The sequence below is a fragment of the Sapajus apella genome, unplaced genomic scaffold (genome assembly GCF_009761245.1).
Source record: "Sapajus apella isolate SASKATOON/1434 unplaced genomic scaffold, GSC_monkey_1.0 scaffold84, whole genome shotgun sequence".
Lineage (NCBI taxonomy): Eukaryota > Metazoa > Chordata > Mammalia > Primates > Cebidae > Sapajus > Sapajus apella.
In genome coordinates, this window is record NW_022437024.1 from 4,598,639 (window position 1) to 4,618,262 (window position 19,624).

Sequence of the window (19,624 nt, forward strand, 5' to 3'; positions counted from 1 at the left end):
AAACTGACCACGATGATGAGATGTAGGTTTTCTTGGTGATATCTTTAACATTCTGGTGTCTTTCCCCTGATTTTTACCAAATCTCTGCCTCCCATTGATCTCATTCTTCTCCATTTTATGTCCCTGGTAGAACCATTGCCTTTTTCTTTGCATAAATGTCACTAAAGGTGCTCCTGATTTGCTGCTACCATGGTAATAGGCACTTGTCATAGGCTATTGACTCATTACTGTATGTATATGAGATTTGATCACTTGTGGTTTAGCAAGCTTAAGAAACAAACTGACTCTCAGCCAGGAAATGGATTCGAACCTGTGTGATGAATGATAGATTAGAGTTTGGGTGCTATTATTATTTAATAATTAATAAAGCCTCTGAGTGGACTAGGGGCAGTGCATCACCTGGGGAAATGGTCCTGGCTGTCACATAGCATCTTTTATTTATTTATTATTATTTTCACATAGCATCTTTTGTACTCTAGCAGCCTTCATGGAACACACAGGCAGAGAGAGAGAGAGAAAGAATTATCATCACTATCTTTGAGTATTCCTGGAGAAGAAGGGCAGGAGGACAGGGCTGGAAGAATCCAGGAAATGTCAGGAATGTCTGCATAGAAGTTAAGGAAGCAGAGAGCCTAGTTGACCTCCATTTCCTATCTTGGTCTAACTGTGACTGTTTCAGATGAGAAACAGAGGGCATACATTGCCATTTGGGGAACACCAGAAGAGTATGCCTACAACAATTCTTAAATAGATGTGCCCACTCACTGCCGCAGAACCTGACATTTTGCCCCAAGAACTGTGCCTTTGGGTTCCTTCTTTAACTTCCTCACTGTATATAGCATTTAACAAATTTTTTTTTTTTTTTTGAGATGGAGTCTCGCTCTGTCACCCAGGATGGAGTGCAACAGTGCGATCTTGGCTCACTGCAACCTCCACCTCCCAGGTTCAAATGATTCTCCTGCCTCAGCCTCCTGAGTAGCTGGGATTACAGGCACCTGCCACTATGCCTAGCTAATTTTTGTCTTTTCAATAGAGATGGGGTTTCACCAGGTTAGCCGAGCTGGTCTTGAACTCCTGACCTCAGGTGACCCACTGGCCTTGGACTCCCAAAGTGCTGGGATTACAGGCATGAGCCATTGTGCCTGGTGTTAACAAACTCTTTTCCTTGCCTTACAATAACTATTTCCACCTCAGATCACCCAACCACATGTCTTCTCTCATCTTACTGAATGTTGCTGATAAAATATTTATTCTTCCTAGAATATCTGTTTACTTTCACATGTAAGCAGGAGAAAGTAATTATTCTTGAAAGGAGAGAAAGGGGGACAGTGTAGGGATGTTGAGTATCAATGTTGTTTCAACCTGGTAATTACCGATGGAAGAAGTCATATTCTTATGTGTTGGGACAGAAAAAAAACAAAATCCATTAAGCTTAGGCACTGTCTTCCCTGGAATTCAGCTCCCCTCGGAATATAGAAAAACCTCCTGTAGATAACAGCTATACTGAGAGACAGTTATGTAGAAAGGAATGGCCCCCAGATTTTGTAGACAAATGTCCTGGGTCCAAACCTTGACTCTACCCATACTGTCTGCATAACCCTTGGAAAGTTATTAGCTCCTGTATCTTTCATATTTCTTATCTATAAAATACAATTAACCATTGTATTTAACTTATGGGGTTACTGTGATGATTAAATGAGCAAATGCATTGAAAACACTTAGAACAATGTCTTGAACTGAACAAGTACTACGGAAGTCACCATAATTATTAGTAACACTTTTCAGGGTACCTTTGTTTTTCTCAAATTGCTTTTCTAAGGCAGTTTGCAATTGACTGTAGCACAGCCAAGTCCGTTTGATGAAAGGAGAAGGAAAGGATGGTTTTGACATTGAGAACTCCTCCCCTGCCATGGTGTTCAATCTGGGTGGGTCTTTTCAGGGACTGTTTCTGACATCCTGAGGTCCATGTCGGACACGGTATGGCTCCATAGGGAGAGCTGAGTGAGGGAGAAGAGATGCTTAAAAAACTTTTGTCAGAGTCTGTAACCTTCACATAATCTTCTCTCCCATTCTTGTTCCCTTTTGGATGATGTAGAGAGTGTTTCACCTAAGTGGCTGGGAAATGATCCAATGTTGGTGACATTATGAGTATTGCAGAAGGAGCTAGCACTCTAGCGACAGACAGACCATGGTTCAAGTCCTGTCTGTGCCACCTACTATCTCTGTGACTCTTGATAAATCACTTAAGGTCTCAAGAGTTACAGTTTCTCATTTACAAAATGGACATGCTAAAATGTGCCTGCCTCCTGGAGTGGTGGTGCTAATCAAATGTGATAATATGTGTGACAGCAACTTGTAAACTGTAAGAAGTGACACAGATGTGAGTTGTTACTATTAGTGGTTTCTTTAATTTCCCTGCTCTCTACAAGCAGACCTGAATTCTAGCAGCACCTGTGTGCTGTCATCACTTGGCTGCTGATTTTAAGGGCTTTACTCATAAGTCTGGGACCAATAATTGTACACTGGCTTCTCTTGTCATGAGAGAATGGGTAGATGGTAGATGCCTCTTGCCCAACTGGCTCAGAGTACCAGTGTGGAAGCCCTGGTTTTCATAGAACAAGGGGTCCTGACAGTTTTCAGAAGAGATTATTTTCTCTCCTTCAATTTATAAATCGTGCAATATTATAATAGGAAACTTTTTGGAATTATGGGCTGTTATTTGGTGATACTGTTACTCTGATAGTTGATAAAACACTTTCAGAAACCAAGATAATTAAAGGTTTGCCAGGGTGGAAGAATGCTATAAATCAAGATTACCTGAAGGGGATATGAGAGATAAGGGATTAAATGGAATAAAGAAGAAATAAGGAGAAATATCCATGCAGCTTGGGAACATTTACCCACTTTCAGGAGCAGACCTCTGAAGGTTATTTTGTGCTGTTGAAGAAGTCACTCTGTTGAAAATCATTTTCACTTGTAAATTTATGTAATAAGAGTATGGTTTTCTTAATTTTGTATAGAGGGTCAATGTAGTGACTTTTGGCTACAGTGGATTGAAGTGTTACAAGAAAAAAAGGAAAAGAGATGTTACTGTCAGTTGTGAACAGAATCAGGTGGGGTCAGACCTGTGCTTTGCAGGTCACAGAAAACATTTTCAGATACCTCGCCTTTCAGGCCTTGATCATGGACAGAAATAGAGCACAGAAGGTGCTTCTTAGGGAAGTCTTCACTTTTCCAACCTTTTGCCACCAGTGAAAAATGGAGCAAATGAGTGGCTGGGTACAGACCCTTGGCACCAAGTGGTTGGAGTAAATGGAACACTGCAGGGACACAGAACTTCACCCGCCACTGAGCATATTACTGAAGAAATACAGTACGAAACCCAGCAGGCTTCTGCAAACAACGCATCCCTTTAAGTTAATTGGTGTTATATAGAAGCTGAAATGCTCCGCTTATTTACAAAGCTACAGATTTATGTAAAGCAAAACCAATTACACTTAATGCCTAAACTATTCCAGGTGCTCAGTGATAATGTTGCTAGGCAGTAGAGAAGAAACTGCTGTGTGAATGCATCCTGTTCTGAATGGAAGCCTGTGTAGTTACTGCAATTTAGCTAATCACGAGTGTCAACGCCAACGTGAGAATTCTAAGCTCTTTTGGTGTTTGCTTTGGGTCAACTTTATAATTCTATAGATCTTTCATCTCTAAGTACAAGTGAAAGCATAATGAGCACCTTTTTCTATTATGATGCAGGAATTAAGGAGATGAAGGCAAATTTGTGGGGAGTGGGGAGAACGAAATGAAGCAGACCCCTTTTCTAACAGTAGCAGAGACTAGAGCTTCCCACTTGTACTGAGGTGAAGTGTTTAAAGATTTCTTGCTCTTTTGGGTGTTCATTAAACCCAAATTGCAAACTTGGCATTTAACCTTTTGCAGCAAGGAAAGCTTCTAAGGAATATCAAGGGTCTGCCTCACTGTTTTGCTAGGAAACGATTGCTAAACAGAAAGGATTTGAAAAAGTTGCAGGTAAAGAATTTATGCCTCTACCAGCAAGTCTTTTCATTTGTCCTCAAACAAAAAATAGTTTGAGTAAGAAAAACACCTGGTGCTTTACAGCTCCTCTTTTGCAATTAAAAATGCATAGCCTACCTAATCAAGTTGAATAAATCTTTTATTCTACAGACCTAAAATATTTTATGTAGACACAAGGGAGGTGCATAATTGTAGAATAATTTGCAGTCAGCCGATAAACTCACCTGTCCTATCCAGCATGAATTGTCCTGGAAAAGCAATGGCTTTTAAACTTTAGGGAACATGAGAATGATTTAGATGTGCTTATTAAAACCACCAATTCCTGGACCCCAATCTGCTAAAAGGTTTGGGTTAAGGCAGTCTGTGTAGGGGCCAGAAAAATTCACCTGTAGCAAGTTGTCCTCAACCAAATTTTGACAAATACTGCTACAAGAAACAGACATTAATTTTATTTGATTTTTTCAAATGAGTTTATACATATATTTGCTTATAAGAGAACAAACTCTTAGAAGATGATTTTCTGAATGCTTCTGAATTGGCAGTGGAGACCAAAAGATGTTATTCGTATAATTCCTTTAAGCAGCTCTATTTGGTTTGGTCACTTACCCTCCTCTCACTCCTCATTTTATCTTCCTTCATTTCCTCTTTCCTTTAATTCCAACAATTCCGTATCTTACATTTATTTTTCAACTTTCTTAGTGTGTGGACGTTCTCTTTGTTAAGGACATCTATCTTAGTAATACTGCTTTTAAATTCAGAGAAAATTTCTTTAATGAAGTCATATCTTGATAGTGTAATATTAAGAGCAAATATAGCAAAATCATGTATATGTCTATTATTTACTCAGCTATATACAGTATAAGGTCACAATGCTTGGCATGTAATAAGTTCTCAATAAGTGTATTGAAAGAGAGTGTATTAAAATACTGTCATTTTGCTTCTAATGAATCACTAAAACTCCAAAAAAAGTCATATGCTTTCAATGACTGAACCATTGTAGAAAGTTGTAAGGTATTACTAGTGTATAGAAAACTCATTTTTTTTTTGTCATAGAGTAATCACCTAGACTTTGAAATTATTTTATTAATTCTAATGCATAATGTTAATGCAAAAGCATCACGGTTTACCAGGAAGTTCATAATTAGTCTTTGTAAGTAAAGTATACAGATGATATTTATAAAATCACCTTCATATCTATTGGCTCTTACACTGAAACATATAAAATGCTCAACTGAAGAAGAAAACAATGAATACTGTTCTCATAAGACAGGTAGACCCAAATACAGTTTCACAGGGCTGTCTCCCAAAGATCAATACTTGAAGAAAATTTCTGTACACTGCCATAAAATTTCAGAGACTTTTCGTGGAGGAGAAGTGTTTCTTCAAGATTACTTCCACGGATGTTCTGGGCATTAAAATGATTTAGATTACAATACCTAAAAAAGAAAGAAAGAAAGCTTTTCTTAGGACCAGATGTAGATGAACTGATAAATCATTTGCTTCCGTCCTGTGCTTGTCTACCTTTTATGATGGGCTCATAGATACTGGCACAACACTGTTGATTATTTAAGAGCGCTGCTCACCAAAACAGTCTTTTTAAAAGGACAAAGGAGTTTTCGTGACTTAGTAAAGTGTCTCAGAAGGACCTTTAGGTGGCGCTTTTTTACAGCCTGCTGTGCTGTCTTCAGTGCTGATGGAGAGAAGGTGCTAAATCTGAAAGCCTGTTGACTTGACAGATTTCATGGCGGTCAGGACTCGTAAGAGGTTTAGTGGGGATTTGTAAATTCAGTGCTGAGACTATGTGGAAGCTGCCATTGTCAAAGAAGGATTCCATGAATATATTTCTAGACTGTGCATTCTCCATCCCCAACCTCCAGTAAAGCCTGCCTTTCCAGTGTCTTCTAAGTACTAGCCCCGTGTAAGGGGCTAGTACTTAGAATCATCCCATTTCACAGACTGAGAAACTGAAACTTCCAAGAGGTTAAATAACTTGCTTAACATTCATAGAAATAGTAGTTGGCAGAGTTCGGATTTGGAACCAGAACTTGATTATTCTGAATCCTGGCCTTTTTCCTGTATGGCATACTGCCTCTAAAGACAAATTACTTTCTTAAACACTTTTGGGTAAGTTCCAAGAAAATAGAAACTTCAAATTGCTTTATTCACTGCTTTATTCCCAGTGATTGATACATAGTAGATGTCCAATAAATATTTGGCAAATGAACAAATGAATATCGGCTGTAAGTTTAATTTTATCACATACACACGAGTCTCACAAATAGATGAGGTCAGTCATCTATTTTTGATTTGTGAAGGTTTCAAAAGTTAATTTTACCTTCTTTTCCTTCTCAATACATTACTAAAAATAACTTTAACTGTAAGGGAATGAATACTGCCTGAACAATTTTGGTCATTTGTCTCTGATTTATGTCACTTTCAATAATTCTTACAGCATAGGCACAAAAGATGACTGAAATAGTTGACAAAACAAGTGCACTATCAGCTTTATAAGATGTGTTTTACAACACTGGAAGGATGGTGGTGTTAGTTATAAAAAACAAACACTCTCTGCCCCTCCCCATCAAAACACCTGAAATTTCTTTTTATTTTAGCACCCAATGTGGGATAGGATACATATTTATATGAAGCACTATAGACATATTTACCTAATACTTTTCAGCAAGGAAAATACATTTCATCTACCTACTTTCTTCATCCCTAAACTGGAAAGCCTCGAGTATGAAATGTCACCAATGCAGTACTTCAGATTTGATTGTGGAGGGATTGTTTTTTTTTTTTTTTTTTTTTTTTTTTTTTTTTTTTTTTTTTTTTTTGGTACATGTGACAGGTAAGTCTGGCTTTATATGTAAGTATAATTCCTAGTTTTATGCAGTTGGGGATTTGAGAGAGAATGTCCCGGGGCCCTCACAAGATTGGTTTGATTCTAGGACTTACCCTAATATTATGCCAGACAAATATGAACTTGGATGTGGAGGTGTCTAGGGTGCTAAAACAGACCTCATCCTACCTGTATTTTGGTGAGGATGTTGTTTCCTAATTAATCCACTGTCTTCAAGATCTTGAGGACAGGAATAAGTTGGGACTGCCTTGTTTTTGAAAGATTTACCACTGTCACCTGGCTTTGAACCAATACACCTTTGGGTTTGATAAAAATGGGATTATGATTGCATATGTGCTGAGATTAGATAAAATTTGACTTATAAGTAATATGTTTCAATAATGCTGTCCCTGGGACGTTGGTACTTTTGCCTGTTTCTTTGCATGCCATTGTTCTTGCTTATGTGAATAATGAGCATGCTTATGTTTTTGACAAAAACCATCAGTATAGAAAAAAATTGCAATCATGTGCTCCTCACTGTAGACAATGGTCTTTCTTTCTCAGATTTCATACTGTGTCTTGCTTAACTCTTCTGACTTGGCCTGTCCAATCCCAATGGCCAATAGGTCCCCAAAGCAACATGTGCCTTGGCATTGATGTCATTGGTTCTAGCTGCTTAATCTCTGGAGGCAAATTTTCCAGGCTCTCCTTTCTTCTGTGTGACATCCATTTTTTTTCTTGTGGGGTGCTGGTCAACAGGTGGTAGCGGGTAGAGTTACTTTAACTGAAGGCAATCGTTTTCTCCCAAACCAAGTTAGGAATTGTCAGAGAGCAAGAAGAGGACTCTTCTATGGCACTTGGAGGCAGCACAGAACAGGAGTATAGAAGTGTGGGCTTCAGAGACAAATTTGGGGTTGAATCCTAGTTATGTGAACTTTGTGAATTTAATTAACTGGCTTTGCAGTTTTGTTTTCTGATTTATAAAGTAGAATTATAAGATCTATACGTCAAGAAGGTGGTAGGGAGTGATGCGCAGTTGTTTGTGTGTGTATAGCATGCCATCCAAGACACACAGGCTGCTCAACACATGGAAAATTAATTTCTTTTCTTCCTGCTTTGTTTCTTCCTCTCTCTCTCTATTTTCTCCCTAAAAAAGTATGCAGAAGAAGGGAAAGTAGATAGGAGATGGAGATTTGGTAAGAATCAGATTTATTTCTGAATGAACTTTACCTTTTACTTCGTTGTTCTCATCTTTGGTTCTTCCAATCTCTGGTGTGTTGTATGTTTTTATTCTTACCTCGTCCTCTGCCCCCCACACCACTATTATTCACTTCTTTACTGAAACTGACTTGTTCCACAATCACAGAGAGAGAATCACATGTGAATATTTTCCTTTGGGCCCTAGATGTTGGTTCCATGTGGACTAGGAATTTGCCGTTCAACTCTAGTGCCTGAAACAATGCTTAGCCTGTTGGTTGAGTGGGTATGTTAATGAGTCACCCTGAGCTAATGGATTCTGGGTCCAGTGCTAGTTCTACCTGAACTCTGTCCATGACCGTGGTCATCTTGGCCACACCTCTGCATAAGTCCAGGAGAAGAATAAAAAGGAGGAAGAAGAGATCATACAGCTAGGTATGAGACCATAATAATTATAATTGCTAACACTTTGGATCATTTACTCATCCTCACAAAAACCTTATGACACAGTTACCATTCTTATCATTTCTGTTTTTAAAATGAAGTAACCGAGGTTTAGCAAGGTTAAACAGCTTGCTGAAGTTGTATAGTAGATAAATTGTGGAACTGGACAAGTAATTTAACTAAATTACTTCAAGGATCAAACCTTACCATAGGATACACAGTAAAAATTGAGAGTGCAGGTGTTTGAGAATTACTGGATGAGCAACAGTTATGGGTCTAAAGGCAGTGGATGAAGGGAAAGGAGGCCGTGCCTCCAGCTTCCATTTTCACTGTGAAATCTATTTTGCTACAATGCTAAGAACATTCCTGTTGGATCTTTCTGTAAAACTTTCTGATTCTCTAATATGATTGTCCATCTAAGAATGAGATCAGCATTTAGGAAAAGTATGCACTGTGAAAGGATCAGTTTGATAATTTATATACTTTAGAGTGTAAGAAATATAAAAATTCAGGAAGCCATTAAGGTTTTTAATTTTGTCATCAATTCTGCCTTGCATGAGGTTTGATCCTCTCTTATACTGGACTATAAGCCAATCAGAGCAGAACATTGATGGAATTAAACCTTTATCGACTTACTGACTTTGCATCTTTCTAGTTTATGACACTACCTATCACATAGCTGATGTTCAAAAAGAGATTTGTTAGGTTAATAAAATAATGATCTAGGCAAGGGTGAAGTGACAATGGATGAGATAATATATGACTACATGACTAAAGAGATAAATGGATGGAAGGAAATGAGGAAAATGAAAATCTGTTTAGTTCCTGCTTTGTGACAGACATTGTGCTTAGCCCTTTATCAATATTCGTCCCCCTAAAACCCACAAGAGGTTTTTTTTATTTTACAGGTGTAAAAACAGAGGCCCAGAGATGTTAGAGAATTTTCTCAAAAGTACACAGCTGTACAAGAATATGTCAAGGGGTAAGAGAGAGAGAGAGAGAGAAAGAGAGAGAGATGGTCTGGCAATGGATTGATGGATGGTAGATGGTACATATTAAGCCACTCTCAGGTGGTCTCAGGTTACAAGCTAGGGGATTTTTTACAGTTTTTTTTTTAATTGACCTTGAAATGCTCACTGCTGATTTAAAGGCCTGAATAGGATCCAAATCTCAAGCATCATTAGATTTCTAGCTATTTGTTTAATGATATTTGCTTTTAATGATAATGATTCACTCATTCTTATTATCAATATGGCTATTTCTAATTCTAAAGTGATGCTACATAGTGGAGAGAAAAATCTTGTGTTAGAACATGTTTTAGAATTTGTAAAGCACTCTTTTATTATGAGGATCAATGGAAAAAGTGAAGTCTAAATTGAAATTTCTTGCTCTGAATAATCTGTTGAATTTCTCTAATATGCTAATTTGTCCAGTCATGGCATACAGAATTCCCGCTGGCTCAGTGATAGTTCCCAGACCAATATTTCATGGACTCAGAAATTTTTCATCTTACCACACACTTACTTACCTTTGTGAAACACTCCAGAATCCCAGGACGTTCAACAATGTTAATGATGCCAGGAAGAAGAAGAAGCTTTCTAAATTGCCTTTGTTTAATGTGTTTGGAAACCAATTGCCTGTTTGGAACAAATGTAATTGTTATTCAGCTGCAGAGTTGTAAGTTTCTGTGAATATTTTATCATTCCACAATTCATAGAGCTTTATTCGCTTCAGTAATATCCACAAAGCAAAAAAGCTCATTTGAAACTTGCCAAAATTTATTTAATTCTGTAATTAACAGTAAAATGATAAGCAAAGCACCCCAAATACTTTGAAGGTCACAAAACACCCTTAATTTGCATCATGCAATATAGGTGTCAAAAGAACTGGGTTGTAAAGGTAATCCTGACTATTTTATTAATTTACAGGAGCCATGGGTGCGTCTTATTTATCCTTATATTTCTAGTATTTAGAACAGTGTCTGGCGTGTAGGGATTATTTGGCAAATATATAGTGAATGAATGAAAAATATTTTCTGCGACCAAATAGTCTGTTTCATATGCTAATTGTAAGGATAGTAAGATAATATATGTAGGTGATAGATGTTAAATTATTTTCACAACTTAGATAAATCCAGGGCTACCTTATGGTAATATCACATAACCCTGTTGGTCAAATTACTTGCAATCTCTGGTTAACATGGAAATTTTCTTTTGACCTAATAAGTAAATTCTTCAATTTGATACTACCAAATAAAGTACCTGTACTTCATTATGATGTCATACTGGGTATATATGAAACTATTCAGGATTCAAGGTAATTGCTTTAATTTGCTTCTAAGTTTTGACTTTTGCTTTGGATCTGTGCTATAACTCTATCTCTGTATCTCTTTTTCTCTGTCGACACACATACTTTTTATTTCTTCAGTGAATTTTGGGGTAACGTTTAATACATAAAATATAATGCATTATATTATACATCTTATATATGCCGTACTTATTCATAGGCAATACTTTAAAAACAGCAAGGAGATCTAATATTACCAAATGTATTACAGATACATAGCACTACAGAATGATTAAAAGAGAAATATCTAACTTAACAGAGAGAATTTAACTGTAACTCTGAATGAGTTGAATTTTTTAAATGTTATGCATTATGAGAACAGGAAATGATCATCTTTGAACATGCAAATGCCAAGGATTCACCATTTCTTTGCCTTTTTATAGGAACAACTCCTACAGGGGAGGTAAAGAGGGTGTGGGACCAGAGCAATCAGTCTATGAACCAATAGGACTGGGCTTCAGTACCACCTTTGACACATGGATTGTAGGGTTGTTTCCTGCAGTAGAAAGTGGTTTTTGGCGTCTCCCTCAACAACGCACACTCTTAAATGGGATTTAACTTAACTGTTCTGATCACAGTCAGCAAGTGCATAAGTATGGCAATTGTGATTAATTGTGCCATTTCCCATTTAAAGCTGTTTGTCTTTTGTTTTTTACCTTCTCAATGACTGTTACTATGGATCAACAGTGCAAATTAGCTGTGTCTATTATATTCTTGGACCTATATGTGAAAGCTAGCCTAAATAAATTATAGCACAGATAAATACAATGGTAAAGTGGAACTTACAAAACAGGTATTATTTTGTCACCAGAACTGTGTTGTAAAGGTAATCTAGATTATGCTGTTAATTTGCAGAAGCTGTGTGCATCTTGTTTATCCTTTTATTTTTAGTATTTAGAACAATGCCTGACAAATAGGGGTTATTTGGCAAAATAATGCCAATTATGATAGGTATCATAATACTTATCAAAATAAATATTACCATACCTATTTTGTAAGTTCCACTTTACAATTTGATTTGAGTCCTATTATAATGAAAATATATTGTTTTATTGCTATAGTGACATGGTGAATTTATCTGATGTTTAGATGGGTAAATGAAGTTCACTGACTGTTTTTCTATAAGTCTGTCTATTGGATATTGTGTAGCCTTTTTGATGTGTATATGTGTGCTTTTGTGTGTATGCATGTGTGTGTGTGCATGTGTGTGTGTGTGCACACAGGAACTAAACATCTGACTGTACTTGAATGGAGAGAGTTGAGTTGGAGGTCAAGATATGGTGAGATAACATTCTACTTATTTTCAGAAAGAACTAAACCATCTTTCTAAGCCTATTCAAACAGTGCCATTTTTCCCCTCTTGCATTAATATCCCAGTCGTATTTCTGTCCTTCTCATTTCACATCAGCACTTTGCATGTCATGTGATTATACCTTTTTATCACCGTGTTTCTCTGGCTAGAGTAAGAGGAGTTTGCATAGAGTATGTGAAGCCTCAGAATTAACATGACATTAATTCTTCCTGGAGCATGAATTCTGGTCCGTAAGAAGTAATTGAAAAGACTATACTATAACAGAGTCAGATGAAGAAGAAGAATACAAATTTTCTGAGACCCTTAAAGGTAAAACATAATATTTTTAAGAAATTGTGTCATCACGGCAAATACCAGCCTTTTAGGAGATACCACTAGATCTCCCTGGGCATGCCAGAGCACTGTCGTCACGGGGATGCTGTGGAAACAGAAATGAGAAGTACTCTGACTTGGTATTTGGAGGTTTCGTGTGACAGGTGAGAAGGACGTTTGTACTAGAAAAGTTAGAGAAAGGTAATATAAATCTTTGGATATGGACAAAACATTTTGTGAGTGGGATTATCTAACCAAAAACAAGACTACTATATTACTTATTCAGACTTTCTACAATGCTCCTTTAGTCATCCTGAAACATCATTTTTAGCATGTGGCTTTCTTTCTAATGTTCATCTTCATTCTAGTCCCATATTTTTGCCATATTTAAGTATCATTTAGCATTCTCGGTACAGCTAATTTACATGGTAAAGAGAAGCGTCGCCTGAATTGATAGCATGGGACAAATGCTTGTATCAAGTCAGACATAAAGGTTCCTCAGGATACTTAAAATCTATTTTATTTATATGGAGATTATCTATCTATGTGAAGAGACAGAATTGGGTATAAAAAGATATAGAAAGAGCATGGGCTTTGGAGTCAGGCAGACTTTTAAAGTTAAGTCTTGCCTTAACAGTGTAGTTGTTGGGCAGATCATTGGACCACTTAAGCCTCAGTTCTTATGAGATGATGTCAACAGACTCTCCCTCACTGAGTTGTCATGAGGAGTCAAAGAAATAATGGCTGTCAAGGGCCGGACACAGAGGAGGCAGTCCACAAACCTTAGATTGTCGCCTCCTCCTGCCTGCTTTCCAGGTAAGCTCACACACCATCATGTAGCCTGAGCTGGATCTTGGGCCTGTTTCCTATCAAATATTTCTTCATGCTCTGTGTGCCTTTTTTTTAAATCATTATCCCAGGACTGGTTGTAAAATGTTCCATTTAACATTGTCAGTTGACTCAGCTCTTAGGTACTATAACTTTATTTTAGTAGCTTATGAACTTTTATTGTCATAATTCACGTTTGTGCCATTTTTCATCTGACATTTCCAGTAGCTGATTGAAATCAGGAGCATCCTTGTAAAGGAGACAAAGTGAAGACTTGAGGTCTAGAATGAGACTAACTAAACTTCTCTAGATCACAGGTTAGCTGAACAGGCGCATGAGAAACAATGTGCCATATAGGGTCTGATGGGCCATTCATTCAGTGCCATTTGTAATGCCCACAGTGAATCCTAGTTATTACTTTCATAATATAACCAGCTAGTTAGTAATAGTGTTCTACTGTTGAAGTAATAGAGGACTCAAAATATTTAACATTGTTTAGAATTCCCACAAGTATCTCTTGTTTAGCTACATGTATTTGTTCATTTGAAAATCATGTTTTAGAAATTTTTTTGTGTACCAGGAAATGTGCATTCCATGTTAAGCGCTTAAGAAAAGGAAATCATAAATTAGTAGGGGACAGGCAAAGGGTAATTATTCTGGAGAATTAGGCCTTGTAGACACTAAATAAAATGTTTCTATTTATCTGAAATTATCACCATCAGTTTAGAGACAAAGGATTGTAAAATCATCTAGACTCATTCTTTATTTTATATATTAAAGAAAGAAGGAACAGAGAGGTCAAGCGAAGCATCACTCAGCAGAACCCTCATCTTCTTGCTGTTATATCAAATGCACTACTGTAGTCCGCTTCTTGGTGCTTAATGCAACTACCACTTTTACTGCTTTCTTTAAAATCTTCTCAAAAGTTTCAAAATGTCTGGATGTCAGTCTTTGAAACCACTTACCCCAAATTCTTTCTAAAATACCTAAGGACAACATTTCTACTCCGGTCCTGAGACTGACATTCAACCTACTGTGAGATTCTTTGAGCAATTTACACTGAATTTAAGGCTTTTGAAACTGGATTGAGGAACATCTATGGTGACACATACTATAACACTATCAACTACACAAATTTGCTAATACAAAAGAGAAATATAGTTTATTTTTCCTCTATCTAGTGCCCTACATTATAAGACTCAAAATTTCATTTGCTGCCTTGATGCCTTTGAACCTCACAGACCCCAAAGGTCTAACCACATGTTTTCCTGCTTTCATTAGGTATGCTCCTCACCCAGAGGGAAGACCTCCCCACCTGACTAGTTCCCTTATTAGCCAGACTATCTGCACTCTACATAAGTCCCAACCTAACAGGTATCACTTCCCCTGCTAGCTCTCAACATTATTCAAACCAACCAATCACATCCAGTCTACAGGAACCAGGCTGCCATCACACTTTGTTACTACAAAGCCTGCCCCCCACAGACCCTGCCTGTTCACTGCATGCCTGAGCACAACCCCATGTGACCCTGCACATATCAGGGTATTTTCCTTTCCCAGGCTGTGAGTGTGTGTGACTAATAAACTGCTGTCAGTCTCATCTGTCTGGTGTTAGATGCCTGTTTTCCATAATCTCATACTATTTAGAGTAAGAGGTAACCCCCGGTCACCAATGTGGTGAATAGGAGATGATCAAAACATGCCCTTACCACAGAAATCAAGGTCAGTTCTAGACAAAATATTAACAGCTTTTGCTTTAATGCATAATTACTGTTTATTTTTCTTTTGGAGGGAGGAGAAAAGAGAAAGGAACGCTTCCATACATCCCTCCGTACCACTACTCAGAACCAAGTACCTCTGCTTCTAAAGTACATCAGGGAGTGCAACTCCCATAGAATCACAGGACAAGAAGTAATGGAAACAGATATTTAAGGTAATAGATTATCCAAATTATCTTGATTTGATTATATCAATTTATCAAATGATCACATGTCCTGAAAACATCTAATATGTATCAATAAAAATTTTCAAAAAATGATAAACAAATGAAAGAAGTAATAGGAACAAGACATATTCAGGTTGCACAGCATCCAATACTTCTTAGACCTTAGCAAAAATATCCCGTTAGTAAACACTGCCTCTCAGCAAATCTCTTCTTTTGAGGATGAGTAAACAGAGAAAGGGCCAATATGGGTAAGGAAAACTGACTACAATGCATATTATAACTGTTGCTTACAGGAAACACCCTGAATGCAGAATCACAAAGCTTAAAATAATAATAACAATAATATAATAAATGAGAAACTCATAAGATAAAGACAGAAAATAATGGAAAATACTAATCTCAGGAAAAGTTGAATTAAAAAAAAGCATTTTAAAGGGACACTGAGTTTTTTTATATTACTAAAATACACAATTCAAACTAAAGATATGCCAGTGAATTTCCTGTAAGTAATGAAATCATGACAAAATCGGTTGTCTTTTGGAAGTAACAGTGTATAAGTAATTAGTATCAATGACTATAATACATTCTGGTGAGTTTTTTAAAAAAATCAAATTGGCAAAGAAGGGATGTAGAGAATTAAATTAATGTGATTCACAAGTGTTTAATAAAGATTACAACATTGTTTAGCATAAACAAATAATACTTCACTCTCTTACAGAAGTTTCAGTAACATTAATAAGAAACCAAACCTTCAAGAAATTGAAGATATGCCTCTTTTTTTAATTTTTATTTTTTATTTTTGAGACAAAGTTTCACTCGTTACCCAGGCTGGAGTGCAATGGAGCGATTTCAGCTCACCGCAACCTCCATCTCCTGGGTTCAAGCAATTCTCCTGCCTCAGTCTCCAAGTAACTGGGTCTACAGGCGTGCACCACCATGCCCAGCTAATTTTTGTATTTTCAGTAGAGATGGGGTTTCACCATGTTGACCAGGATGGTCTCGATCTCTTGATCTCATGATCCACCCGCCTCAGCCTCCCAAAGTGCTGGGATTACAGGCTTGAGCCACCACGCCCGGCCCGATATGCCTCTTAAATAACTAACTGGTCCAAAAAGAAACCCCCAATCTCAAACTATTTAGAAAAATGAAGAAAATGAGGAAATTGCATTTACGCATTTAAAGATATAGATATAAACTCTAACCAGAGGCACATTTAGAGACACATAGGTTTTCATTTTTAAAGTAAGAATTAAATAAAACAAACATTCAAGACAAAAAAATTAGAAAATACATAAGACAAATCTAAGGAAAGTAGAAGTAAGGAAATAAAGTTGAGGACAGGAAATCAATATATTAAATTTTTGTAGACGTAATAGTTCTGAGATGATTCATTGGAGAAAATATAACAAAATAAACTGGCAAATCCAATTAGAATATGTAACAACAGGTGCAGAAGAGATAGCAATGTTTAATTATGAGTATGCAATTTTAGAGTCAAAACTCTTAAGGAAATGGAATGAGTATTTAGGTAAACATTAATTGCCAAAGTTGAACCAAGAAGAAATGGAAATACTTAATGACCAATAACAGTAGGAAAAAGTTACAAAAAATGGTTTTTTAAAAAGAGACATTAAGATCCCCACCAAAATTCCAATGACACTTTTCACAGAAATAGAAAAACAATCCTAAAATTTATATGGAACCACTAAACACCCCAAATAGCAAGTAATCTTGAGCAAAAAACAAAGATGGAGGCATCACACTACCTGACTTCAAAAGATACTACAAAGCTTTAGTATCAAAACAACATGGCATAAAAACAGACACATAGATCAATGGACCATAATAGAGTCCTGAAATAAATCTGTACATTTACAGATAATTGATTTTTGACAAAGGTGCCAAGAACAAACTGATATGGTTAGGCTTTGTGTCCCCACCCAAATCTCAACTTGAATTGTAATTCCCCTAATCCCCGTGTGTCAAGGGAGAGAGCAGGTGGAGGTAATTGAATCATGTGGGTAGTTTCCCCCATACTGTTCTCATTATAGTGAGTGAGTTCTCGGGAGATCTGATGGTTTTATAAGGGACTCTTCCTCCTTCACTCAGTATTCTTCTTCCTGCCGCCTTTGAAGAAGGTGCCTTGCTTCCCCTTTGCCTTCCACCATAATTATAAGTTTCCTGGGGCCTCCCCAGCCATACTGAACTGTGAGTCAATTAAACTTCTTTCCTTTATAAATTACCCAGTACTGGGCAGTTCTTTATAGCAGTATTAAAACGGACTAATACACAAACAAAGGGGAAAGTACAGTCTCTTCAATAAATTGTGCTGGGAAAACTGTGTATCTAAATGCAGAAGAACGAAATTGGACACTTATCTCATACCAGATACAAAAAGCAATCAACTCAAAATAGATTAAAGGCCTCAATGTAAGGCATGAAACTGTAAAACTAACAGAGCAGGGGAAAAACTTCATGATATTGGACTAGATAATGATTTATGCACTATGACAACAGAAGCATCGACAATAAAAGGAAAAATAGAAAAATGAGAATGTGTCAGACTAAAATATTTCTGCACAGCAAAGGAAATAACAGAGTGAAAATGTATCTCACAGATTGGGAAAAATATTTGCAAATTATGTATCGGGTAAGGGGCTAATATCCAAAACATATAAAGAATTCCAACTACTCAGTAAGAAAAAAAACCTGAATTAGCTAATTAAAAATGGGCAAACGACCTGAATAGACATTTTTTAGAAGAAGACATACAAATGGCCAACAGGTATATAAAAAACTGTTCAATATCACTGATCCTCAGGGAAATGCAAATTAAAACCACAATGAGGTATCACCTCACACCAGTTAGAATGTTATAAAAAAATGAAAGATAAGTGTTGATGAGGATACGAAGAAAAGGAAACCTTAGTACACTATTGATGAGAATGCCAACTAATACAGCTATTATGGAAAGCAGTATGGTGGTACCTCGATAAATGAAAAATAGCATTACCATAGTATTACCACATGATCCAGCAATGCTACTATTGGATATATATCCAAAGAAGTTGAAATCAGTTTGGACTCTCAGTTTGTTGCAGTATTGTTCACGATGGCTAAGATATGAACACAACTGAAGTGCCCATCAATGGATTAGTGCATTTTAACAAGTGGTATATATACCCAATGGAATAGTCAGGCTTAAAAAAGAAGAAAATTCTGTCATTTTTGACAACATGGATGAATCTAGAGTATCCTATGCTAAGTGACATAAGCACAACACAGAAAGACAAATTCCATATCATCTCACTTACATGTGGAATGTAAGAAAGTCAAACTCACAGAAGAGAATAGAATGGTGGTTACCAAAGGCTGAGGTGGGGCAGGGGAGTGGATGGAGAAAGAGGAAATGTTGGCCAACTGGTACAAAGTTTGAGTTAGACACAAGGAATTAGTTGTGGTGATCTATTACACAGCATGGTGATGGTAGTCAATAATAATGTATTGTATGTTTCAAAATTGCTAAAAGAGTGGATTTTAAATTTTCTCACCACTGAGAAATGATAATTATGTGAGGTGATGGACATGCTAATTAGACTGATTTGGTCATTCCACAATGTATGTATATATTGAAACATTACATTGTACCCCATAGATATATACAATTATTATTTGTCAATTAAAGATAAAATGCAGTTTTTTTAAAAAAGAGAGAGATTAGGCATTTTTTAATTTTCACAGAAAAAAATAAATCTTTTCTCTGGATCTTTCCAGAACATAGCAAAAGAATAATTGCTAAGTATTGTTTATCACACATATGTAAAGATGATTTAATATTAAAAAAATCATTAATTAAATGCACCCTGATGATAGGTCCAGTTTCTTATGATTAAGAAATATCATAAGGTGATCTTAAGAGCTACTTAAGAAACATCCAATAAAATTTAACCTGATTTGTTTACCTCTTAGAAAACAAGAATAAAGTTTTCATATGATAAGGAATATTCTTTAAGATCATGTTTATAATCCTACAAATATACTTAATAAAAAATATAAGATATCCTCTTTAAGATCATGAGCAAGATAAAATGTGACTGTCTTCTGGTGTTACCATTACCCTCTAAGTTCTGGGTCCTGAGAAAGATGCAAAGCATAGGAGTAAATATTGGAAATAAGGAAAATTATATAGGATAATTTTAGGATATCATATTAAATTTAGGATAAATTATAGGATACATTTTCCAGAAAATTTAAAAGGATCAACTGAAATACTCATAAATTTACTAAGAAAGTTTATGAAATTGGATGCAGATGAAGATATACACATTAATAAACAGTAATAATCTCCCTGTGAAACAGTGATCACCTC

The 19,624-nt window shown here is 36.4% G+C and overlaps 1 protein-coding gene and 1 long non-coding RNA gene across 2 annotated transcripts in view; one reads left to right on the forward strand and one right to left on the reverse strand.

The window, feature by feature from the left end:
• The first annotated feature begins 3,464 nt into the window (after positions 1 to 3,464).
• Positions 3,465 to 17,866, forward strand: LOC116533861. The gene is made up of 3 exons (XR_004261476.1): positions 3,465 to 3,476; positions 13,120 to 13,123; positions 16,891 to 17,866. It is a non-coding gene; the product is annotated as an uncharacterized LOC116533861 (long non-coding RNA).
• Positions 4,154 to 19,624, reverse strand: part of SLC15A5 (solute carrier family 15 member 5) — an 89,091-nt gene continuing 73,620 nt past the window's right edge. Inside the window, exons 8-9 of the mRNA XM_032253753.1 lie at positions 10,041 to 10,149; positions 4,154 to 5,468 (exon numbers count right to left, since the gene is read on the reverse strand). Coding sequence (XP_032109644.1) covers positions 5,321 to 5,468; positions 10,041 to 10,149 — 257 coding nt within the window. The 3' untranslated portion in view covers positions 4,154 to 5,320. The remainder of the gene's footprint in view (positions 5,469 to 10,040; positions 10,150 to 19,624) is intronic.